Consider the following 26,515-nt stretch of genomic DNA (forward strand, 5'->3'; position numbering starts at 1 on the left):
GAATTTCTAATGCACACTTCCGGCGTACTCTCATGGACATCGCCTACCAGAATCTTCGCAGCTCCTTCTCTCCCTACTTTCCACCGGCGGAGTTTGCTCCGATGTCTGGTTTTAAGCTCACGACGAAGCTTCAGTTCCCGATTATCATTTCTAGCAATCTTAGAAGTAAAGAGTTTAAAAGCTTTCGCTATCGAGTGCGGAATTCTTCTTTGATGCTCCAATATATGGTGCCCGAAAATGATGGAAATGGAGATGAGAAATTCAAGTCTTTTGGACATTTGATTCGTATTTCACGTTCGTTGTTTTCTGGTGGTAGTTCTAGTTGGTGGAACTTAGATGAGCATAAGCAAGTAGAAATTGGAGCTGCGAAGCCGGTTACTGTTTATTTAACTCTTCGTCGGATTTGGAAATTGGTTTGGGATAGTAATCGATGGGTTCTCCTTGTTGCTTTTGGAGCTTTAACAATGGCTGCGGTACGTGCGATTACTAAGTTCTGTATTACTCCCTTTTCTGCTTATCTAAATATGCTTTTTCCAGGCTTCTTTGAGCATCTGAGATTGAATGTTTTTACCTGTTGAACACCGCAATAATTAGAAAATCTACCAAGGAAGATTTTATTCCCGCGTTTTAGCACTCATGGTATCTTACAGAGCATGATATTCTTTCTTTAAAAGGTCCACGCTCGTCCCAAGGCACTGTATATAGTATATGATCATTGTTATTATTTACAGTAGCTCAGTGTATAGAATTGGTTCTCGAGGATTCTTAACTCTATAATCCAGATGTTAAATGTCGAAGTAGGTGAAAATGTGAGCTGGTAAAATTACGAATATTCGGATGAAATCTCTATGTCAATTCCAAAGATCATAGGAACTCATAAAATTCGAACTAATAAATTTGAAGTCTTCTAGATCACCATCACTAGTATCTATATTTATGTTGTCTGATAGTGATAGTTATATAATTTCCGGAAAATTTTGAGTTTGTATTGGAGAAAATATATTGCCCCTTCATATTGATGTAGAAAGTTCAAATTGGAAAGCTCATAGACTTAATGCAAATTATTCTCAGTGCTTGACCTTTTGGTCTTTGATTTCCTAATTCAATCTCTGTAATTTTTATAATATGATCAAAGTCTTGCAGATTTCTGAAATTTCCATGCCGAACATATTGGCAGAATCTATTTTTTCTGCTAGCCATGGCAAGACTGCTGTGTTCACTATAAAATTCCGGCTCTTAGTCATTCTTTCTTTTACATCGGGGATATGCAGGTTAGTTCTTCTTCTTCTTCTATTGTTGAACCTCAGTACTCATAACTGTTTTCTGCATGACGGGAATAGAAAAAGGGAGAGTGATTTGATAAACTAGTTCCACAAATTGTGGTAGTTAGTTTGTTACTCGATTTGTGGATGCAATTGTTTTTGATATTGACCGTTAAGGTTTTAATTCAAACTGTTTCATGTATTTTTTAACTGATTGACATGGCTGATTCAACAAATATATCGTTAGATGAGGTTCTTGTTTTATTTTGTATTCTTGTTCCTCATGCAAGGACTGGAATTAATATGCCTGCTTATTTGTATTCTTCACATGAATGTTAGTGGACTGCGAAGTGGCTGCTTTGGAGTTGCAAATATAATCTTGGTGAGGTGGCTTCTCTACATCATTGATGCATAGAAATAAGTTTTATTCAACTCAGATGTAACTATGTGTTTTAAGTAGGTACACTTGTGACACTTCTGCTTCAGATCTGTAGATCTCTTATGGTTTTCTTCCCCCCTTTGGCTTATAGTTTAATAGTTCATGAACAACATTGGTAGTGTCCACCACATCGGCCACCAAGAACTTTAATCTTTCTTTGAAAATGATAGCATACAAGAGCTGGAAAGGAGCTCCAGTATGCTTCTCTAGGGCACCCAAGAGATCAAAAAACTCAAAGGAGTTTATACCAAATTGACTGGGTGAAAGTACAATGAAGAAAATTTTGGATTTGCTCCTTTTTTGTTCTACCTGATTCTGGAGTCAGGCTCCTGTTTTAAATGAAAATCTTTTGTTAGTGTTCCAGGACAAAGTAACACTAACACACTCTTTAATTCCACCCTTCTAGCTAATTTGATCAACTATAGTAAATGGGAGAGGTCCTCAAGTTAGTCATTGGTAGAGCCTACCCCAGTCATCTTCTCAGGAAAATAACTTGATGTCCTTCGTAAAACTTAAAATGTCATAAAAGGAATATGCAATTCTAAGGGCTTTTTGTGCAGATAGATTTTGGCTTACAACCCCTGGGTGACATACTTGCTTGTGATACTTCTATGCAAAGCTTCTGGTTCATTTAAAAATATCCGTCTTCGTGTAGTGAGAAAAAAAGCCTTTTTTTTAAAATATAATTTTAATAGGAAACAGATGTGTATATTCCACCAAAAAAACAAGAGAGTACAACCAAAGGGCAGGGGGTTGAGACGAGTCTTCCAGTTGTTCAAAATCATGGAAAAACTAGAATTACAAAAGAATTTTGTAGGAAAAAGCCTAGTTGTTTATCCAAGATTGCCAATGTTTCCATTCATGGGAAAAGAAACAATTAAGTTGCTACTCCCTCATTGTTTACTTCATGCCAGAGGAAATGTCTCGTTCTTTTTTCATGACTTTTGCCCCTCTTAACTAAGGTAATACAGGTGAACACTAGATGGGAGCACCTTATTAAAGCCATCAAAGTATTATGGCTTAATTAGATTAATTGCTACATGTCTTGATATTTTTCATTTAAGCATCGGTGAACAATGAACCATGATGAAAAATAGAAGAGAAAAGAGAAAAAAAGGGGCACACATAGATTTACGTGAAAAACTCTAGAACAGAGAGAAAAAACCGCGATATAGAATTTTATTATTAAAACTGATACATTAGATACACAGAGGCTACACATATAAATAGGAAAGTAGGAAACACTAGAATACAGTAAAAAGACACAAATGCCCCTAGGGTTAAACCCTACTTTCAACACTCCCCTTCAAGTTGGGGCGTAGATATCAGTGAGGCCCAACTTGCTAATACAGGAGTCAAAGGTCTGTCTGGGAAGCCCTTTTGTAAGAACATCTGCTATCTGTTGACTGGAAGGAATATAGGGAATACAAATGTTGCCACTGTCAAGTCTCTCCTTGATGAAATGTCTATCAATTTCCACATGTTTTGTTCTGTCATGCTGCATCGGGTTGTTTGCGATACTTATCGCTGCTTTATTATTACAATAGAGTTTCATCGGACGATTATTATCTTGATCGATATCAGTTAAGACCTTTTTTAGCCAAATTTTTTCGCATATCCCTAGATTCATGGTCCTGTATTCTGCCTCAGCATTGCTTCTGGCAACAACACCTTATTTCTTATTCCTCCAAGTAATAAGGTTACCCCACATGAAGGTACAATACTTAGATTTCGACTTTCTGTCTACCATAGAACCTGCCCAATCAACGTCCGTGTACGCCTTGATGCACCATTTATCAGACTTCCTGAACATCAACCCTTTACTAGGAGAAGTTTTCAAATATCTCAGGATGCGCTCCACTGCTCTCATATGTTCTTCGTAAGGAGCTTGCATAAACTGACTGACTATACTGACAGCATAAGATATGTCTGGTCTGGTATGAGAAAGATAGATCAATTTCCCAACAAGCCGCTGATATCTCTCCTTGTTGACCGGAACACTGTTATTCAAGTTAATGAGTTTAGCATTAGCTTCCACAGGGGTATCAACTGGTTTACAGTCTGTCATACCTGTCTCCTTAAGTAAGTCCAGAGTATATTTTCGTTGAGAAACTGATATTTCTTCTTTCGACCGAGCCACTTCCATTCCGAGAAAGTACCTCAACTTTCCGAGGTCCTTAATTTCAAATTCCTCAGCCATCTTCCTCTTCAGCCTGGCAATTTCTGAAGCATCATCACCTGATATGACAATATCATCCACATACACAATTAGAACTGTAATTTTCCTTGATACTGATTTCTTTGTAAAGAGGGTGTGATCTGGATGTCTCTGACTGTACCTTTGTGATTTTACAAAGGTAGTGAATCTACCAATCCAGGCTCTTGGAGACTGTTTCAACCCATACAAGGACTTCCTTACATACTCAGTGATTAAACTGTTTCTCGAACCCTGGGGGAGGACTCATGTAGACTTCTTCTTTTAATTCTCCATTGAGAAAAGCATTCTTCACATCAAACTGGTGGAGAGACTAGTCTTTGTTAACTACAACTGAGAGAAGAACACGAACAATATTTAACTTCGCTACCGGGGAGAAAGTCTCAGAGTAATCTATTCCGAAGGTCTGAGTAAAACCTCTGACAACCAATCTTGCCTTGTCAATTGTTCCATCAGGCTTGTATTTAACGGTGAACACCCATTTGCACCCGACCGCCTTATGTCCCCTTGGAAGAGTAACCCGGTCCCAAGTGTTATTTTTCTCAAGCGCCCCCATTTCCTCCATAACTGCAGTTCTCCATTCAGAAATCTCCATTGCTGCATGTATACTGCTTGGTATCGTAACTGTCTCCATGCTTGTAGTAAGGGCCTTGAACCCGGAAGATAGGTTACTGTAAGATAAGTAACTCTGTAGTGGATACTTCGTGCACGATCTCGTACCTTTCTCAAGGCAATGGGAAGATCAAGAGAGGCATCATAGCTTTTCTTCTCCTCTGATTCTCCATTGCATTCAGCCTTCTGCTCATGAGTCTTATCTTCTAAGGGATCTCTTTCACCTTCAACAATGTTATCTGCTGGAGTGGGTTTTTCACAACTATCATCACTTGCATCAACGTCCTCATCGTATATAGCGTCCTTGGTACAACTGTCGATATTGTCACCATTTTCTTTGTCTTTACTTACATCATCTTCAATACAAGCATCATTTTCAACACAAATGTTACTATCATCAGGGGTAGGAATATTAGTACTTGGAATTGATGCCGGTTCTAACTCATGGACTGGAGCCGGAGAAGTGAGAGGCGACACTATTTCCTTTCTAAGATTCTTTCTATAGTACGTGATCCATGGGACTTATTCAGTAGGTAGAATGGGTTTGTTGACACTTATGACAGGTTCAGGAAGGATGCTTCCACTCCCAAGTTTAGGTAATATTGACGAACTTGAACCCCAATTAGTCTCTCCATTAGTACTCTCCCCCTGAAGATGACTAATGGGAAAGAAGGATTGACCTTCTAAGAAGGTCACATCCATTGAGACAAAATATTTTCATGAGGAAGGATGGTAACATATGTACCACGCTGATGAAGAGGATACCCCACAAAGACACATTTCTGAGCATGGGGGTAAACTTGGTACGATTGGGACCATGGGTATGGACAAACACAACACACCCAAACACCCGAAGTGGAATATCAGGGATAAGGCGATTATCGGGATAGGACTCCTTGAAACATTCTAGGGAGGTTTGAAATTTTAAGACCTGGGAAGGCATCCGGTTTATCAAATGAGTTGTTGTCAAAGCAGGATCTCCCTATAAAAGGACGGAAGTGAGGTTGACAACATAAGGGAGCGAGCAACCTCGATAAGGTGACGGTTTTTCTGTTCAGCTACCCCATTTTGTCGGGGACTCATATGCACACGAACTCTGATGGACAATCCTCTTAGAGACTAAAAATTCCCGGAAAGAATTATTAAAAAGCTCGCGACCATTATCACTTTGAAGGATAGCTATTTTTGTGTTAAACTGGGTTTCTACAGTAGTATAAAACTGTTGGAAAACCGACGATACTTTAGACTTATCCGTGAGAAGGAAAACCCAAGTTAGTCTAGTGTGGTCATCAATGAAGGTTACAAACCAGCGTTTGCCAGTGGCAGTAGTAACAGGTGATGGACCTTAAACATCGCTATGGAAGAGGATGAATGGCTTGGAAGGCTTATAAGGCTGAGAGCTTAGCGAGACATGAGGTTGTTTAGCCCGAATACACATATCACAAGTCAAGTTAGAGAGATTAACATTGTGAAATGGATGGGGAAATAAATATTTCATATAATGAAAACTAGGATGTCCGAGACGATAATGCCATAACATGTAATCAGTTTCAGAAGTAGAAAAACATGATGAAAGTAAACTAGTCCTATCACATATCCTAGAAGAAGCATCTTTAGTAATAAGGAAATGGAGCCTTCTATCATGCCGGGCAGTGCCAATCGTCATCCCCGAGTTCAGATCCTGAAAAACAACAGCATCAGGTGAGAAAGTAACTCGACATTTCAAATCTCTTGTAATCTTCCTAACAGATAATAGATTATAAGAAATTTTAGGAACATGCAGCACATCTTGTAGAGTTAAACACTCAAAGGGGGAAAGACGGCCTTTCCTAGCCATAGGAGCAAAAGATCCATCAGTAATTCTGATTCTCTAATTTCCAGCACTTGGATAGTAAGAAATAAACTGGTCGGAGGAGCCAGTTAAGTGATCTGTAGCCCCTGAATCTAGAATCCATGGCTTACTACCAATTATACTAACAAGGCCAAGGATTGAATTGTACTTGACTGGGCAATCGCGCTCACACCCACTGTACTAGAGCTATTTTGGCTAGTCTCCTAATTTTAAGGTTGAGGACCTCTATTTGATGATTCACTTGCTAGTGCTCATCCAGAATCTGATTGGCGTCATTTACCATTAGGTGGATGACCATGCAGCTTCCAACACTGGTCTTTAGTGTGCGAGGGCTTCTTGCAGCATTCACACATCGGGGGGGGGGGGGGGGGGGGGGGGCTTGCTGTTCTGTTTTTCGTTGACAAAACCTGACGTCTAAAAAGCAGCAGAATCAGTTGGCGAAATCAACGTATTATTTATAGCACTGGACCTATCTTCCTTGAGGCGGATTTCGAAGCAAACTTCCATAAGGGATGGTGTTGGAAGATGTCCCAGTATCCAATTCCGTACAACGTCAAACTTAGAATTCAGCCCTGCAAGGAAATCATAGACTCGGTCGGTTTTCTCAGACTCATAATGTAAGATTCCCCCACAAGAACAGTTCCAGACCATCTCGCGATATAAGTCCATCTTTTGCCAAAGAAGAGATAACTTGTTGAAGTAAGTTGTAACATCCATCGTTCCTTGCCTGCAATTGTGAACTTGTTTACGTTAAGTATAGAGTCGGGAAGCATTCTGTCATTTGGAGTACAGCTTCTGAACAACCTCCCAAATGTCTCGCGCAGTGGTAGCATACAATAGGCGTTTTCCGATATGAGGTTTCATACTACCTACTAAAATAGACCGAAATAAAGAATCCTCTCCCTTCCATATATGTTCTTGAGGGTCACCTGGTCTCGGTTTCGGTATTTCACCCATTAGGTATCCAAATTTATGACGACCCTCAAGGGCCATTTTAATGGATTGAGACCATGAAAAGTAATTATGACCATTTAATTTCTCCACTACAATAAAGCCTACAGAATTTCCCATTGCCCCAGAAAATAAATTTGCTGCAAGTAAAGCAGGGAAAGAGGTTACCGAATTTCCAGAGTAAACAAGTAGATTTTAAGGGAGGTCTGACTGGACATTTGAGGTCGTTCCAAGCGCTTCTTCGAGAATAGCTATGTTGCTGAACATACTTGTTCTGCTGTTTAATCTGAAGTTGGAGTTGAGTAAATTGGTCTTGGATTGTACTGCCTTGACCTCGAAGGTAGTGTGAGACGACTCCCCAACCTCAAATCTGCTACCCACAGGAGCTTTTTGACTGAGTCTGCCACCTGAGCTCGGCTGGAATGGGGGCATGGTACAGTTGGGATCAGTGGAAATTGGTCGGGATTGGGCAGTTGGGATCGAAGTGCTGCGGCTGGAATCGACTAGATTATGGCCGGGGTGATCCACGTGCGCGCGGTTAAAATTGGTCCAGGGGGCTCCGACAGGTTGAGTGCCGGATGGATCGAGCTAGAATTCTTCGACCGGCGTGCGGCTGTGACCGATCTAGAGGGTTCTGACAGGTTGAACACCGGGCGGGTTGGCTGGGAGTTGTCGACTGGCTGAGTAATGCTTGTGGACAGCTCGACGCGACACTAGAAGCTGCTAACTGCCTGGCTCCCTTTCGTCTGAGCTGTGTTGCTAGGGTTCGTCCGGTAGCCGTCCCAGTCGTCCGATCGTTGAGGGTTGCTGTGCGGGTCTGGTAGGGTTCGTCTGGTAGGTTGGTTGCCACGTGGGTCTGTCTGGCGGCTGTCCCAATCAGTTGACTGGTCTCCGGGTTGGACTGCTCCAATTGGCTGATGAAGATGGGGTAGGACCATCTGGAAATACCGATCTATAGCGTTCTGTACAACAATGGCTATGTCAGTGGTTGTGGTGCCAGTTGGCACTTGTGATTCTCCTGTTAGGTTTTCCTCAATAGTGGCTCGAGTTTTGTCTCCATGCTCCGATACCATGATGAAAAATAGAAGAGAAAAGAGAAAAAAAAAGCGCACACACAGATTTACGTGGAAAACCCTAGAACAGGGAGAAAAAACCACGATATAGAATTTTATTATTAGAACTGATACACTGGATACACAGAGGCTACACATATAAATGGAAAAGTAGGAAACCCTAGAGTATAGTAAAAAGACACGAATGCCCCTAGGGTTAAACCCTACTTTCAACAAACCATAATGTCTTCTCTTTGTTAACTTATAGATGAATTCCGTCCCGTTTCCTTTATAAGGAGGTAGATCATTCCCATTTCTCTTTAATACAACTGTTACATATTACATTATTTGAAAATTTTCTTACTGTCGTTCTCCTTTTTCTATTTGGCTTCTTTCCTAATAATGTAGCTTTGATTAGGATGAGTTAAAAGATTTTGGTCTAACTGTAGCCTGTAGGCCATTATTGCTTCTGATGTAGTAACAGGTTGTTTATTCATATATGTGTCTCTCTTCGAAGTCTTACTCTTTTGACTTATACATTTACATATTTTTATTTACATACTTCTTGCAGCAATATACAGTCGACTTTATTTAATAATTCTTCTACTAATTTGTAGGTTAAACGTCTGAGGGAGCTTCTGCACTCAGCTATTCTCTTTCAGGTTTCTTTTTAGTTTAGAAATAGTGATAAAAATAAAAGAAGAAGAGAGAAAACACACTAATTTACGTGGAAAACCGTAGGCCAGGGAGAAAAAACTACGATCAAATCTTATTATTTTGTTATACTGAAATACAGAAAGACTCCTAAAATAAATAGATAGACAGGAAACCATAGGCTCATAAGAGAATTACAAATAAAACCTCTAGGGCAAACCAACCCTTTTTCGACACTCCCCCTCAAGTTGGGGCGTAACTATCGATCAGACCCAACTTGCTGACACAGTAATCAAAACTCCGTCTTAACAACCCTTTTGTTAGGACATCTGTAATCTGCTGATTTGAAGGGATGTAGGGAATACATATGCTCCCATTGTCCAGTCTTTCTTTAACGAAATGTCTGTCAATCTCGACGTGTTTGGTTCTATCGTGCTGGACCGGATTGTTGGCAATACTCATTGCTGCTTTATTGTCGCAGAACAATTTCATTGGAAGCTCACTGTCTTGTCGAAGATTTGTTAATACTTTCTTAAACCAGATCTCTTCACATATCCCCAAACTCATGGCCCTGTACTCGGCTTTGCACTACTCCTGGCGACCACTCCCTGTTTCTTACTTCTCCAAGTAACTAGATTGCCCCAGACAAACATGCAATATCCAGACATAGACTTTCTATCAACAGCAGATCCAGCCCAGTCCGAATCTGTATATGCTTTTATACCACGTTTACTAGACTTGCTGAACAGAAGACCTTTACCAGGAGTGCCCTTTAAATACCGTAGGATGCGTTCAACGGCTATCATATGTTTCTTATAGGGAGCTTGCATGAACTGACTAACAACACTCATAGCATATGATATATCAGGTCTTGTGTGAGATAAATATATCAACTTTCTGACTAATTGCTGATATCTCTCTTTGCTAATAGGAGCTCCATTACTAACATTACTCAGTTTGGCATTATACTTTGTAGGGGTGTCTATAGGTTTACACCCAGTCATCTCTGTTTCTTTGAGGATCTAGAGTATACTTTCGTTGTGAGACAGAGATACCCTCTTTCGATCGAGCCACCTCCATCCCAAGTATCGCAATTTTCCTAAATCTTTAATTTCAAATTCTTCAACCATCTTTGTTTTAAGTCTCATGATTTCATCAGTATTGTCACGGGTCAAAATAATGTCATCTACATACACAATAAGTACTGAGGTCTTTCCTAAACTCGACCTTTTTGTAAACAACGTGTGGTCTGAGTGTCTCTGATCATACCCTTGAGCTTTAACAAACGTGGTGAATCTGTCAAATCAGGCTCTTGGCGACTGTTTCAACCCATAAAGTGATTTCTTCAAATTACAAATCTGATGGTTAAATTGGTATTCGAAGCCGGGTGGAGGGCTCATATAGACTTCTTCTTCGAGTTCTCCATTAAGAAACGCATTCTTCACATCCAATTGGTGCAAAGGCCAATCTTTATTAACAACAACAGATAATAGTACCCGGATCGTATTGAGCTTGGCCACAAGAGAGAATGTCTCAGAGTAATCAATACCAAAGGTCTGGGTAAAGCCTTTGGCTACCAGTCTCGCCTTGTATTTGTCAATTGAGCCATCGGATTTGTACTTGACAGTAAACACCCATTTACCTCCAACCGTCTTGTGCCCCTCAGGAAGAGCAATCTGTTCCCATGTTCCATTTTTCTCTAGAGCTCTCATTTCTTCCATAACTGCAGCCTTCTACTCAGGAGTTTCCATTGGCACTCATATATTACTTGGAACCATTACCGTATCTAGACTGGTAGTAAGAGCCTTGAACTCAGGAGATAGGTTACTATATATCATGTAACTATGCATAGGGAACTTTGTACATGACCTAGTCTCTTTTCTCAAGGCAATTGGAAGATCAAGAGACGCATCACGGTTTTCCTCTTCTTCACGTTCCTTACTGCAGCTAGCCATCTAATCTATGGATCTTTCGTTAGAAGGACTTCCCACACAATCACCTTCCCTTCCACTATTCTCGTTTGCTAGAGTTATTTCTTCAGTGTTGTCTTCTCCATCAATTTCTCCATCCTCCTCAATTTCCTCTATTTTCTCATCATTTGCATCAATTTCTATATCTCTGTCCACTCTACAATTATTAGTCTCAACACAATCATCAGTATCACAAACAGGAATATTCATACTTGGAACTGAGACCGAGTCAGACTCATGAACTGAAGCCGGAGAAGCGACGGGCGGCACTGTTTCCTTCCTAAGATTTTTCCTATAGTAAGTTATCCAAGGGACTTGATTAGTGGGAAGCGACACCTCTAGGGGAATGGAGTACGTGGACCAGTTAGCCTCTTCACTAGGACACTCCCCCTGAAGAGGACTAATGGGAAAAAACGGTTGATCCTCGAGAAAGGTGACATCCATAGACACAAAGTACTTTTGAGACGAGGGATGATAACACTTGTACCCACGTTGATGGAGAGGATACCCAACAAAGACACATTTCTGGGCATGAGGAGTGAATTTCGTATGATTGGGACCGTGGGTATGGACAAAGACAACACATCAAAACACCCGCAGAGGTACATTAGGAATTAACCGGGTGTTGGGATACAATTCTTTGAAACAGTCAAGAGGAGTATGGAAGGATAAGACATGGGAAGGCATGCGGTTGATAAGGTGGGCTGCAGCGAGGATAGCATCGTCCCATAGATAGGAAGGAAGAGAGGTAGATATCATAAGGGAACGAGCGACCTCAACTAGATGCCTATTTTTCCTCTCGGCTACTCCGTTTTGCTGGGGAGTATAGGCACGCGAGTTTCGATGGATAATTCCTTTAGATACCAGAAAGTCCCGAAATGAGTGATTAATGAATTCACGCCCGTTGTCACTTCGTAAAATGACAATTTTTGTATTGAACTGGGTTTCTACGGTCGCATAAAATTGTTGGAAAACAGAGGACACCTCAGACTTATCGGTCAAAAGGAAGACCCAGGTCAATCTGGTGTGATCGTCAATAAAGGTGACAAACCACCGTTTGCCTGTAGAGGTAGTGATTGATGAGGGACCCCAGACATCACTATGGATAAGACTGAACGGTTTGGACGGCTTGTAGGGTTGAGAGTGAAATGAAACACGACTTTGTTTAGCCCGAATACACACATCGCACTGTAAGGATGATATATTAATATTATGAAATAAATGCGGAAAAAGATACTTCATATATTGAAAATTGGGATGTCCCAGACGATAATGCCATAACATAAAATCAATCTCAACATTAGAGATTCAAAGAAACAAAACTAGTCCTATAACTATCGTTAAAGGAAGTTTCATCAGTCAGGAAATAGAGCCCCCTATCGTGTCGGGCAGTGCCAATCGTCGTCCCCAAGCTCAGATCCTGAAACAAAACAATGTCCGGTGAGAAAACAGTCTGACAGTTCAAGTCCCTTGTAATTTTACTAACAGAAAGTAAGTTATACGAAATTTTAGGAACATGCAGCACATCATGCAATATCAAACCATCAAACGGAGAAAGATGTCCTTTCCCTATGACAGGGGCAAAAGACCCATCTGCGATTCTAATCTTTTCATTGCCGGCACTCGGGTGATATGATATAAAATGATCAGAAGACGCGGTCAGATGATCTGTTGCTCCAGAGTTCACAATCAAGGGCTGTTTACCATTAATGTTAATAAAACCAAAAGACTGAATCGTACCTGAGTGTGCAATTGCATTGACCCCAACAACACTTAAGTTACTCTGACTGTCAGCTTGAGGCAGAGTCGAGGTCTTGTCATTAGCCAAATCGCTAACCAGAGCCCGTCCAGGCCCAGCCTTGTCCTGTGACTGACGTCCTTTGTAATTTGGAGGTTTGCCATGAAGCTTTCAACACTGGTCTTTCGTGTGCCATGGTTTTTTGCAATGCTCACAGACAGGTGGAGGTTTCTTGTCACTGTCTGACCCAGATGACTTGGTGGCAAAAGCAGCAGCCTCAGTGACGGTGTGGGACGTTGGCCCAGGATCCTGCTGCTAACACCATCAAATTTCGGATTTAACCCAGCCAGAAAATCATACACTCGATCAACTTCCTCAAGTTTGGAATTCTGCGTCCCATCATGTGTACATCTCCAGATAATCTCACGGCATAAGTCCATTTCTTGCCATAACAAGGACAATTTGTTGAAGTATGACGTGACGTCCATAGCTCCTTGCATGCATTCATGGACTTGTTTGCGTAAGGTATAAAGGCGGGATGCATTCTGCTTCTGCGAATACAACTGCTGTATTGCATCCCAGATCTCTTTGGCAGTCGCTGTGTAAAGTAACAGTCTGCCAATTTGGGGTTCCATGCTACTCACCAGAACTGATCGTAGCAATGAATCTTCTGCTATCCAGATACGTTCGTGGGGACTGTCGAGTTCAGGTTTGGCTATCTCCTAGTTAGATAGCCAAATTTCTGTCTTCCTTCCAGAGCCATTCGGATAGATTGAGACCAGGAGAAATAATTTTCGCCATTCAACTTTACTCCAATAATAATACCTGTAGAGTGTCCTATTGATCAAGATAATAAATTTGTAGCAGGTAAAGAATGGAAAGAGTTTACCGGGTTCTCGGAGCCTAGCTGTAAATTGGACGATTCCGGTTGAACATTTTTTGAGTTTGTACCAAGCACCGACCCAAAATCCGCGAGCTGTGTTGGAGGAAAAGAAATCTGCTTTTAATCTCATTAGAACACGCCCCGGTCAGACCTGCCGGAGAGTTCGCCAGAAAAGCGACCGGACCGGCGTCACTGCAGTCAGAGAGGACCGGCCGATCCACCACCGGAGGTTGCTAGTCAGAAAACCCACCGGCGAAGCCGCGACTAGTTGAAGCAGAAAGGTCGCCGCGGCTTCGAACCCTATGGCTGTCGATCGAAGCCTGTTGGGAGATCGACTGGGTTGTGCGCGAAAGCTGCTGGAAGATTGACAGATCTAGTCGCCGTCGTCTGTTCTGGATTCGAGGAAGGTTGTGCGCGATCGACTGCTAGGAGATTGATGAGTCTGCGGCTGAAGGGTGGCTGGGCATCACTCAGATCTGGACGCTGATTCTCTTTGATTGGGCGCAATTCGATCTGTCCGTCGACGGATTGGGTTGTCGTTCCGGCGGCACTCATTTGTTGAAGAAGGCAAGGTAAGGCGGTCTCTAGGTATTGTTGGACAGCTTCCTTAATCGTGTCAGCTATCTCAAAATTGGTCGTCGAAGGAGATCATCAATGGTGGCTAGGGTTTCGTGGCCTAGAGTTTCGTCCCCTTGCTCTGATACCATGATAAAAATAAAAGAAGAAGAAGAGAGAAAACACACTAATTTACGTGAAAAGCCCTAGGTCAGGGAGAAAAAACCACGATCAAATCTTATTATTTTGTTACACTGAAATACAGAAAGACTCCTCAAATAAATAGATAGACAGGAAGCCCTAGGCCCATAAGAGAATTACAAATAAACCCCTAGGGCCAACCAACCCTTTTTCGACAAATAGCAATATCTTGTTGAGCATGCATGGCCGCATCTTGGGTAGATCGTTTTGGTGATTTAATTTTTCATGGAATTAGACCAATTTATTGAAGGCTGCCTTCATGTAGGATATATCCTTCTTTGACAAAGAGACGGTTGGTAATTTGACAAGCAGACTTGGAGCAGATTGTCAACAATTGGCTCATGTTATTGGAAATAATATCAATTTGATTACACGAAATGCTCTTCAGGTTGTTGGTCTTGTTGACTATTGAATAATGTTTTAGTTGGTAAGGTTCTTCTTGTTCTTGACTTAAATTTCTTTTGTTTACTTTCAGGCTACTGGTGCATTGGCCAATTTGCTGACATTATCTTGGCCTCTTGCAATATCTACGCTGGTCATATGTTCTGTTCTATCAGCAATCTTTCTACTTTATAGCCGGTAAGCACTTGGACCTATTGTTGGGAAATGGTAAGAGATAGGACAAGCCGGTTACGTTTTTTGCTTGTTTTATTCTTTTCCTCCGCATTCATCGTCCTGGAGTAGGGGAATTTTAAGGACTGAAGTGCTTGAAAATATTTGTCTGAAATTGTACTTTCTTTAGCCTTGGGCACACACTAAGTTGAAAAATGTTAGAACATGTTATATTTATTTGATTCAAAATTGTTTCTTCTGATTTAGTGTCCGTTTTATGCTTGTTATAATTCTATAATTAGGATTTTTCATTCTTGTAAATATTTTGTGATATTTTTCTTTTCTATGCCTTGTACACTTGTATATATTCATAATTTTGGTGAATGAATAAAGTATTCAGATTTTTTCTCAAACCTAAGAGTTTTACATGGTATCAGAGCTCTCTAAATAAACTTAGGGTTTTTGTGAACCTTAGGGTTTGAGAATTTAGAACCCATTTGTGGTACGTTTAGGGTTTTATGGAGAGGTGAGTTCACACTTTTGGCTCACAATCGCGGTCTTCGGTTCGTTCATCGTCGTTAGCCGCTGCTGCGGGAAAAAAAAAGGCTGTTTTTTTCGACACCGCCCAGTCCAAAGAGAAGCCCAGCCGCCGATCTACAAAACCTCAAAGTTCGGTTACCATCTGACCAGTGCGTGAGGCTCACGCGCCGATCGTTCTTATCTGCCGTCCGTCCATGCGCCGGCGCGTTAGGCGCGTGCGCCGTCCTTTTTTTGTTCGTTTTCTGTGGGCTTCTTCAGTGTGGTTGACTCTTTTTGGTGGTGTGTTTGTTTGGGATATATAGATATTCTCACTGCTTGTAAAGACCTCTCTTCGGTAAATTAGGGTTTGATTATCTGCTGTCTGGTGTCTATTGTTTTTGAGGTAATGGCTGATCCGAAACCAGTAGTCATGTCTGAGGTTGTTCCTATGGTGTCAAAAGTAACTGAACACAAGTTGAATGGATCCAACTACTTTTCATGCAGATCAAATGTCCGTCACTTTATTAGGAGCATGGAGATGGATGATCACATCACAGAAGAGCCACCGATTGATGCTAATAAGAAGATTTGGTGACGGACGATTCAAGGATACTTCTACAAATCAAGAATTCTATTGATCGTGAAATTGTTGAATTAGTAAATCACTGCGAATCAGTCAAGGAACTATTGGAATATCTGGATTTCCTTTATTCAAGAAAAGAGAATATTAATAGAGTGTTTGATGTTTGTAAGACTCTATATCAACCTGATCAAAGAGAAAAATCTCTTACAAGCTACTTTATGGAGGTTAAAAATACATGTGCGGAATTCAATGCCTTGATGCCAATTAGCACGGATCCAAAAGTTCTAATGGCTTAACGTGAAAAGTTGTTTATCATGAGCTTTTTAGTAGGCCTTGCACCTAAATATGAGATGGCCAAAGATCATGTGTTGTCAAGCTCAAATATCTCCTCGTTGGAAGAAGCTTACACTCGAATACTTCGTACTGAAAAGACACAGGCAGTTACATCATCTGATTCTAGCAGTGTTTTGATTGGGCGCACAAATGATTATAGAGGTAATAAGGGGGTTGAATCAAATAGCTTCAAAGGTCATCCAAATAACCAAAGATCAAATCCAGGAGGTATTGTTTGCTATTATTGTCATAAACCTAGCCATACGAAGCGTGAATGCAAAAAATTACTGAATAAGGGTCAGAGGATGCCATCACCCTCTGCACATGTCGCCTCTACTCCTGATAATCTTGACAAGTCAATTACGATTTCTGCAGAGGAGTTTGCTAAATTTCAACAGTATCAAGAGTCATTGAGGGCATCATCTTCTACTCCCATTACGGCCATCGTAGAGACAGGTAACATTTCTAAATGCCTTCTTTCCTCCACGTCAAAATGGGTCATTGACTCTGGCGCTACAGACCATATGACAGGCAACCCCAGTTTATTCTCTAACTTTTGTACATCTACCTCTTTACCTAATGTCACTATAGCTGATGGAACCTCCACTCCTGTTTTAGGATCAGGAACCGTCCATCTTACTGAATCAATTTCTTTGTCATCAGTTTTAAATTTACCACATTTCTCGTTTAATTTGATTTCGGTCAGTAAACTCACTCGTGATCTTCATTGTTGTGTCGCATTTTTTCCCTGTTATTGCTTATTTCAAGATCTTATGACGAAACAGACTATTGGTAAAGGGCGTGAAGTTGGAGGTCTTTACATCTTTGAATCACAAACACCTATGGGCATCACATGCTCGAGTGTGTCGTCTCTCTTTAAAAGCATTGTCATTTGGGTCATCCGTCTATCTCTGTGTTGAAGAGTCTTCGTCCACAACTTCAACATCTGTCTTCTTTAGATTGTGAGTCATATCAATTTGCTAAATTTCATCGTTTGAGTTTGTATCCTCGAGTCAATAAACGAGCTAGTGCTCCTATTGAATTAGTCCATTTTGATGTTTGGGGTCCTTGTCCTGTTGAGTCCAAAGGAGGGTTTCGGTATTTTGTTACATTTGTTGATGACTATTCTCGTGTTACGTGGTTATATTTAATGAAAATTCATTCTGAGTTACTTTCTTATTTTCGTAACTTCCATGCTGAAATCCAAACTCAGTTTAGTGGTGCTCTTAAAATCCTATGGAGTGATAATGCTAAGGAATATTTCTCTCATACACTCAAGTCTTATTTAGATGTCCATGGCATTCTTCATCAATCTTCTTGTGTCGATACTCCATCCCAAAATGGAGTTGCAGAACGAAAGAATCGTCATCTCCTTGAGACAGCCAGTGCTTTGATGTTTCAGATGCATGTTCCAAAATCCTTTTGGGCTGATGCTGTTTCCACAGCTTGTTTCTTAATAAATTGCATGCCTTCTTCCATTCTTAAGGGTGAGATACCTTTTCGTACTTTATGCCCCAAGCAAAATTTGTTTCCCATTCCACCTAAAATATTTGGTTGTACCTGCTTTGTTCGGGATGTTCGGCCTCAGTATACCAAGCTGGATCCAAAGTCCTTAAAATGTGTTTTCCTTGGTTATTCCCGTGTCCAAAAGGGGTATCGGTGTTATTGTCCTAATCTAAATAAATATTTTGTCTCTCCTGATATCACGTTTTTTGAACATACCCCATTTTTTTCATCACCATCATTCTCTCCGAATAAGAGTTAGGAGGAGCATACGGAAGTAGAGGATGATTTCCTTGTCTACACAGTTACTTCTCCCTCCGATCCTCTTCCTGATTCATCTCTACCTGTGGTTACCTCTACTGTTCCACCCATCGTTAAGGTCTATACTCGACGACAACCTCCTTCAGTTCCATGCCCTGTACCAGAGTCTTCTTCGTCAGTGGATCCAGAAACGAGTGATGATCTCCCGATTGCTCTTCGTAAAGGTAAACGTACATGTGCTCATCCTATTTCCTCTTTTGTTTCATATAACCATTTGTCGCCTTCCACATGTTCATTCATTGCATCCTTGGAGTTTGTATCCATCCTTAAAATTGTTCATGAGGCTTTGTCTCATCCTGGTTGGTGTGCCGCAATGGTGGAGGAGATGATTGCGTTAGATGATAATTGTATTTGGGATTTAGTTTCTCTCCCTGCAGGAAAGAAGGCTATCGGTTGCAAATGAGTGTTTGTAGTTAAAGTCAATCCTGATGGTTCTGTTGCTCGGTTAAAAGCCCGCCTCGTAGCGAAAGGCTACACACAAACTTATGGCGTTGACTATGCTGATACTTTTTCTCCTATAGCAAAAATGGCATCTGTGAGGTTGTTTATTTCATTAGCTTCAATCCATCATTGGCCTTTACATCAGCTTGATATTAAAAATGCATTTCTTCATGGTGATCTTCAAGAAGAGGTGTATATGGAGCAACCACCAGGGTTTGTTGCTCAGGGGGAGAATGGAATGGTGTGTCGCCTTCGTAAATCCTTGTATGGATTAAAGCAGAGCCCACGAGCTTGGTTTGGTAAATTTAGTCAGGTGATTGAAAGCTTTGGAATGCGGAAGAGTAGGTCAGATCATTCAGTCTTTTTTAAGAGATCTGAGGGTGGTGTCATCTTGTTAGTTGTATATGTGGATGGTATTGTGATTACTGGTGATGATGCTTCAGGTATCCAGTCTCTAAAGACCTTTCTTCATAGTCAATTCCATACAAAAGATTTGAGCAGGTTGAAATACTCCTTAGGAATTGAGGTAATAAGAAGCAAGAAAGGAATTCTATTATCACAGAGAAAATATGTACTTGACTTGTTGACTGAAACAGGAAAGCTAGGGGCTAAGCCATGTAGTACCCCAATGATGTCCAACTTACAGCTCATAAAAGATGGAGAATTGTTAAAAGATCCTGAAAGATATAGGAGGTTAGTGGGAAAACTTAATCACCTTACAGTGACTTGACCCGACATAGCCTATTCAGTAAGTATTGTGAGTCAGTACATGTCATGCCCTACAGTTGATCATTGGGCTGCATTGGAACAGATTCTTTGTTATTTGAAGGCTGCTCCCGAGAGTGGTTTATTATATAAGGATTATGGTCATACTAATATTGAATGTTTCTCAGACGTTGATTGGGCAGGATCTAAAGAAGACAGAAGATCAACCTCAGGGTATTGTGTTTTTGTTGGTGGTAATTTGATTTTTTGGAAGAGTAAGAAGCAAAATGTGGTGTCACGTTCAAGTGCAGAATCAGAATATAGAGCAATGGCACAATCTGTGTGTAAATTGATTTAGATATATGAACTTCTTGTTGAGTTGGGATTTGAAATCACCACATCGACAAAGTTGTGGTGTGATAATCAAGCAACACTTCATATTGCATCTAATCCAGTATTTCATGAAAGGACTAAACATATTGAAGTTGATTGCCATTTTGTACGTGAGAAAATTCAAAAAGAGTTGGTATCTACAGGATATGTAAAGACTGGAGAACAATTAGGAGATATCTTCACGAAAGCATTGGATGGAAGATGTATAGATTATCTATGTAACAAGTTGGACATGATTAATATATATGCTCCAACTTGAGGGGGAGTGTTATAATTCTATAATTAGGATTTTCCATTCTTTTAAATATTTTGTGATATTTTCCTTTTGTGATATTTTCTTTTTCTATGCCTTGTACACTTGTATATATTCATATCTTTGGTGAATGAATAAAGTATTCAGATTCTTTCTCAAACCTAAGAGTTTTACAATGCTAAATTGTTTCCCATTGTATTATCTTTTTGGGAGAAGAATGGTACTTTGTTACTGTAACCACAATGAAAAAAGTATGGCATTTCCAGTCTTTTCGATGAGTTTCATTTTCTTCCTGTGTGTGCATGCAATACTTTTATTGTTTCAATGGATTATTGAAGATAGCATGTTCTGTAGGTATGTAATGAGAACAGCCAAGCTGACCCAGGAATTCACTGCTTGTGCTCATGAAGTATGTGCTGAAGACTGATTTTTAAGTTGATTCGAAAGACACTTTTGCTTTGTTGAAGTTCTACGTTGCACATATTATTCTTCATTTTCCAGATTGACTGCAGGTTGCACGTGAATCACTCACTCTGGTGAAAACCGTCAGGATCTGTAGTACTGAAAGAAAAGAAGTTGGAAGGTACGATCTCTAAATTCTTTCTAAGTGCCATGATCTCATCACAGCTTTACTGTGCCGCTAAACACAGAGACTGCTCAAATATGTATCTCAATTCCATATCATGATAAAAACAAGTACTTTTATAACTTTAATCTCAGATTTTCTTTGCTGATAACTTGGAAAAGGCTGAACTCTGATAGATTAACATCACATATGCATCAGAGCATCCTTATATTTATCTCCATATGCCATGATAAGATTATTGCTTCATCTTTGTGGTGTTAGATACAAGCAATGGCTGGACAAGTTAGCTCTTTTAGATACTCGAGAAAGTGCAGCATGTGGATTGTGGAATATGAGTTTCAGTACCCTGTATAGGTCAACTCAGGTCTGGATAGTTTAGTTTATGAAAATTAGTTACTTGTGTCTTCAAGGAAATTTAGTTTCCCTTCAATATACTTTGCCGAGCAATTCATTTTCTTTAATAAAATGCAAAGATAAGTCTGGCAATGCCTCCGACATATTGAATATCCACAAAGGCGATTGTGAATCTAGGGAAGAATTTTTCTGTCAGCAGAAGGTTGTTGATTCTGGATATTGTTTGTGAAGGATGTCTAATAACAATACTTGATCAGCTGCTAAAATTTGGTTACTTCACCAACATCAACACTTTATTAGCGCACTTTGAAAACTCCAATTTTATGTTTAGAACAAAATGGACTGCAGATCTATGAATGACTTAAAATTTTCCATCTTATTTTGGACAATTTTTTCAAGAGAGGTCATCATCACAGCTTATAAAACTATTGCAATTCATGGAACCCACTAATTTATAAATTTAAAAAAAAAAAAAAAAAAAACCCCTCCCTGGCTCCCTTTCACTTTCCCTTAAATTCTCTTTTCAAAAAATCACTATACTTCATGAATTATATAAAACAAATAATATTTGTGCAAAATTTTCATTTTTATTCAGAAAAATTCTATGGAGTTTTTAATTTATGTTTACAAACTATTTAAATATACCATTATGATTAGTTTTTTTGAGGTAAATATTTATTCCAATACTTAATATTTTTCTAACGTAACGTAAATGCATGCGTATAATTTATAAATAATGTTTGCATTGGGTTTTAATTTTTTCTGGTTTAACGTAACTGGGGCTCAAGTATGTGGAAACTATTCAGATTAGTTGGGCATTTCCCTTTCCAAAATTACTCTTAGTTTAATCAAACTCACTCGAGCTTAGTAATTAAGTTATCTGTAGTTTTACCTAAGTAAAATCTCTCGAGTCTATGCATCATTTGATTTAGTTATTTTTTTTAACTGATCTCTATGAGTAGTTAGTTTAGGTTCTTGAAGTGCTATTTTCCATGAGTGAAATCAGTTTCTGAGATGCTGCGTTCAGGTTTTTGCTGTACTTCTAGGAGGAATATCCATTCTGAGTGGTCAGACATCAGCGGAGCAGCTTACAAAGTATGTCTTGTACTGTGAGTGGTTGGTTTATGCAACATGGAGGATCACAGACAATCTATCATCTTTGCTATATTCAATTGCAGCAAGTGAAACAGTCTTCCAATTAATGGATCTCCTGCCTAGTGAGCAATTTTTATCCAAAGGCAAGTACTCTGCTTCCTTTTTGAAGGGCATTTCAGAACTGTCCTCTCATAATGAGCAGTTGTACCTTGTACGTCAGTTCTGTTTGTTTCATACGTCATGGTATGGACTGATTGCACTTTGCAGTTCTCAAAGTAGCACAGAATTTGGTTTTTTATGCTAAGATGATTATCTATACAGGAGTGAAGTTGCAGGAGTTAACGGGATGTATTCAGTTTGTGAACGTATCTTTTCATTATCAGCCAAGGGTAAATACCTTTTTATTTCAGGTTGAAGTGTTGTAATTTTCTGTTCTGGTGTGAACTGTACGTCATTATGGTCCTTCAATGGTCCATCTCTTTTTCCCAGTTAATGTCACGTTTCAAGATGCAATGGTTCATAGTTCTGGTCAGAATGGTGCATCTATCTTACATCTAAAATACCTATATGATAGTTTCATTTGTTCAATTCTTTTCCCTACAGCTATATAACCTTGGTTTCTGTCCCTGATTATTACTCTTAGATGACTTCATTGTTTGTGAAATGTGACAGGACATGCTTCTGGAACACATAAATATTACCATACGGGCTAATGAAGTAGTAGCACTGGTAAGAAATTTATGTGCTTAGGTACCTCTCTCTCTCTCTCTCTCTCTCTCTACTTCCCTTCATCAATGCAAACTATATGAGAAGTTTTTGCACACCTATGTTCTCCAAGGTTGGGCCTAGTGGCTGTGGAAAAAGCACTCTAGTCAATCTTTTGCTCCGTCTTTATGAACCAACCAATGGTCAGGTGAGCTGCAACAACTGTACCTAGAAATTTTCATTTAATGAATTATTTTAAGGAAAGTTCTCATCATTTATCTCTGGAATGTTTTTCTCCAAGCGAACAATGATTAACATTTCTTTGGGCAAGGCATTGAACTTAATTTTTGTCATGTGTTTACTCTGCACGAGTCCAACACAACATAGTTGTGTAAGAAGAACAAGTGTTCAGTTCTCTCACTCAATAGACAAAAAAACTCGGTCTTATACGTTATAAGCAATAAGCAGAAAGCTTGATGATTAGGCTTTGGAGGTGTATCTTTTACTATTGTTATTGTAGACACTAAAATGGTCACAAGATTCAAGCTATTAATTTGCTATTTGTATGTTTTCGGTAAGGTTATGGACCGTTGGCACCCTGTTTTCAGCAATCCATTTATTTTTCACTTTGTGGAACGTATACAATATTTATAGAAAGGAAAATAGAGAAATTACTACAAGATTTACATACTATATGCATACAAGAAAAGTAAATAGCATAAAGAAGAAACCACCTAGGCAACTCACTCAGTTTCTCGACAGTGCAGATTTTTATTGATGGTACTCCTCTGAGGGAATTGGATATTAGGTGGCTAAGAGAGAATGTTGGATATGTTGGACAGGTTAGAATTTATAAACTGCTCAAGCATTGGAATTTGATTGAAATACTATGCCTTAACTTCAACTTTTTTTACAGGAACCCAATCTCTTCCACATGGACATCAAGTCAAATATAAGATATGGCTGTCCTGTGGATACTACACAAGAGGATATAGAATTGGCTGCAAAGCAAGCATGTGCTCATGAATTTATCTCATCTTTCCCCAATGGCTATGATACCATTGTTGATGATAATCTACTTAGTGGGGGTCAAAAGCAACGGATTGCTATAGCTAGGGCCATTCTTAGAAACCCTGCTATTTTAATTCTGGATGAAGCCACGAGTGCTCTGGATTCTGAAAGTGAACATTATGTTAAGGTCGGTATCAGCATACCTCTTAAGTAACTTTCATCTCTTAACATGAAATAAATAAATCGAGGTGTGTGCTAATTGTGTGTCGCCTTTTCTGATACATCCTTGTACATTAATTTTAGGGGGCTATTTCTGCATTAAAAGATAATCAAGGTGGACAAAAAACTGTCATTGTGATAGCTCATAGGTAAACATTTTCAATTTTGGTTTCTGCTGCATCTTTAAGATGTCTTTTGTGATATGGCCAATCTTTTGTAGGCTTTCTACCGTAGTTGCTGCCGACAAGATATTTGTAATGGATAGAGGTCAGGTCATTGAGGTCAGTTTTCCATATTTGAAACTACCTTAAAGCTATGTCAATAAAATGGATATAAAAATAATTGGACAGAGGTTGGTTTGTTGAGGTCAGTTTTCCATATTTTAAAGTACATTATAGAAATATTAAAATGGATATCTTATTTTAAGAAATATGTGAAAATGAATTTGAAATCATATTTCTAACACGAAATGTACCCTTTTGTAATATTGATAGATAAGCTACCATCAGCTATTTTGACTTTCTAAACTTTAGTATGAGAGAGAAATAAGTCTGAGGATGCTATTGATGTGATCTATGTTAGCCAGTGACCCTTTTGTTTTTGGTAACACTAGCAGAGACCTTTCATTAGGTAAAATTAAAAGAATTACATCTTAAGTTTACCAAAAAGCCCCTAACACGGACGGTCACAATAATAAAAACTCCAATTTATTTGCTTAAAATTTGAGTTTTGAAGTTGGCAAAGTGAGGAGATGATTACACAATCGTGGCTATTTATATTGCGTAGTCTTTGAGAACCATGACTAGTTCTTTTTTCCATGGGTAGACTGGTAACCACGAGGAACTCCTCTGCAAAGATGGGTACTATGCTCGATTGGTCAAAGTACATAACAATGCGTTTACTTCAGTCTCTGATGAACATCTGGATTGATACCAGGTTACGTTTGATGCTTTTTCCATTCAGCTGTCTACTAAATTGCTTTGTGTTAAATGATATGATATGTAATTTACCTTCACCCATCAACTTAAGTTTTCTAGTCAACCAGTGATTTAACATGATATCAGAGCAAGAAGGTACTGTATTCAAATCCTTGCAATGTTATTTCTTTCCTCCCCAATTAATATTAATTTACCACTTTGATAGAATCCGAAAATATTGAAATAATACAAGATAACCAAGTGTTCGAGGTACTTGGACCCTCCCAATCTTGAAATAACTCTCAAGCCCTGATTTACTCGCTGCTTATCTTCTCCATTCCCCACTCACTATATTTATAGTCAACTTCCCTAACAAACTCTTAGCTAATTACTAATATACCCCTAATATTCCTCTAGTACCATTTCCTATCACACTTGTTGGGTTTTCTGAATAGTTCAAGCTTACAAGTGAGGAAGATTGTTAAATGATATGATATTAAATTTACCTTTACCATTAACTTAAGCTTTTGGGTCAATTGGTGATCTAACATCTTTACTGAAATTCTTGATCACTTTGTGGTATGTGCAGCATAAATTGGCATTGTTTTCCATTTAAAAAGGAGAATATGACCCATAAATCCTCTCAAAGGTTTGTACTGAAAGCTGACTGACAGCTTATGTGGTGTAACTTCAAACGAGTCCATCTTTGTCCTCCTTGGCAACTTTACATTACCTTAAAAGAGATGATAGTTGCTTGCTCAATGTCTCACTGTGATCCCGATGTCAGTCGATACCTGCTCATATGGCTCGGTTTCTCAGACAAACGCTATGGTCCCCTCAGCCATTGTAGATTGGTCGAGATGATCAACCGGTGAAACATCCAAGTATGAGCATGAAAACGAGTTGAGGTGTAATTTGTTGTTCCAAATTGCAAAACAATCTTGTCTATCTCCATGGAATGTTGGATTTTGGAGATATTCAATGCGAATGCAGCACAATGTCTCAAGTAGAGTTACTCAAGAATTGCCAATAGGCAGTTTTCTCTTCCCTGAAGACAGACTTGTGATAATCTTGAAACTTTTCTTTTGAAACTTCATCTTCTTCGATATGAAGTTATCTCTGTAAAGTGGCTTCTAGCACACTGAATTTTGTAAAATCTCTAAACTCATTGAAAATGTTGGTCATGATTTCCCACTTGGCCATGACTACTCCCATTTTCAAGTGAAAATCAAATCGGTTGGTTTCGATGTTTATATCTGCATTGTTTCAATCTTTATATGAATTAAACAAACGGCCGAAAGATTCTATTTTGATACATAATAGTTTGGATTTGGTTTGAATACTACTATTCTTTATACTTTCAATCATATAATGACCATTTTGATTCTTTAATTGACACTTTTATCTAATTTTTCGACTAAAATTTTAGCGCGACACTTGTTTACTAAATTTATTAACTATAGCCACAAATTTGTATTAAAAGGATTTTATTGTGTACAAAACTTTTGCACAAAAAGCCCAAAATAGTCATTTTGTAGAAGTACAAAAATTATGGTAAAATTGTATGGATGATCTCCAATATTTAGGCCCAAAATTCCAAATGAACTCTTTTCTAAAAAATAATGTCAAATGATCCTGTGC

At 39.3% G+C, this 26,515-nt stretch overlaps 1 protein-coding gene across 5 annotated transcripts; it reads left to right on the forward strand.

Moving 5' to 3' along the window:
* Positions 1–32: 32 nt before the first annotated feature.
* Positions 33–26,127, forward strand: LOC120080577 (ABC transporter B family member 26, chloroplastic-like). 5 transcript variants are annotated; one of them, XM_039035292.2, is made up of 19 exons: positions 33–473; positions 1,144–1,271; positions 1,602–1,644; positions 9,001–9,045; positions 14,650–14,772; positions 14,860–14,963; positions 20,342–20,396; positions 20,500–20,570; positions 20,835–20,937; positions 21,955–22,165; positions 22,344–22,411; positions 22,695–22,751; positions 22,861–22,935; positions 23,495–23,569; positions 23,644–23,925; positions 24,042–24,106; positions 24,178–24,238; positions 24,783–24,893; positions 25,464–26,127. In XM_039035292.2, exons 1-18 carry the CDS (start codon positions 33–35, stop codon positions 24,885–24,887), a joined length of 2,112 nt encoding a protein of 703 aa, XP_038891220.1. In that variant the 3' UTR covers positions 24,888–24,893; positions 25,464–26,127. The 5 variants fall into 5 exon arrangements, 4 of the variants coding, with proteins under 4 accessions (XP_038891220.1, XP_038891221.1, XP_090170907.1 ...); XM_090314782.1 differs by having other exon boundaries at positions 332–473; positions 1,136–1,271; XR_016530153.1 differs by lacking the exon at positions 24,042–24,106.
* Positions 26,128–26,515: the final 388 nt, after the last annotated feature.

This window comes from Benincasa hispida, chromosome 6, assembly GCF_027475165.1.
Source record: "Benincasa hispida cultivar pf3 chromosome 6, pf3_genome.v1.1, whole genome shotgun sequence".
NCBI lineage: Eukaryota > Viridiplantae > Streptophyta > Magnoliopsida > Cucurbitales > Cucurbitaceae > Benincasa > Benincasa hispida.

Coding starts and splice junctions, on each gene's coding strand:
- LOC120080577 (XM_039035292.2), top strand. CDS start 33: ATGGACATCGCCTACCAGAATCTTCGCAGCTCCTTCTCTCCCTACTTT. Junction 1,645..9,000: donor GAGTTGCAAATATAATCTTG/GTGAGGTGGCTT, acceptor ACTAATTTGTAG/GTTAAACGTCTGAGGGAGCT. Junction 20,571..20,834: donor GAAAGAAAAGAAGTTGGAAG/GTACGATCTCTA, acceptor TTGTGGTGTTAG/ATACAAGCAATGGCTGGACA.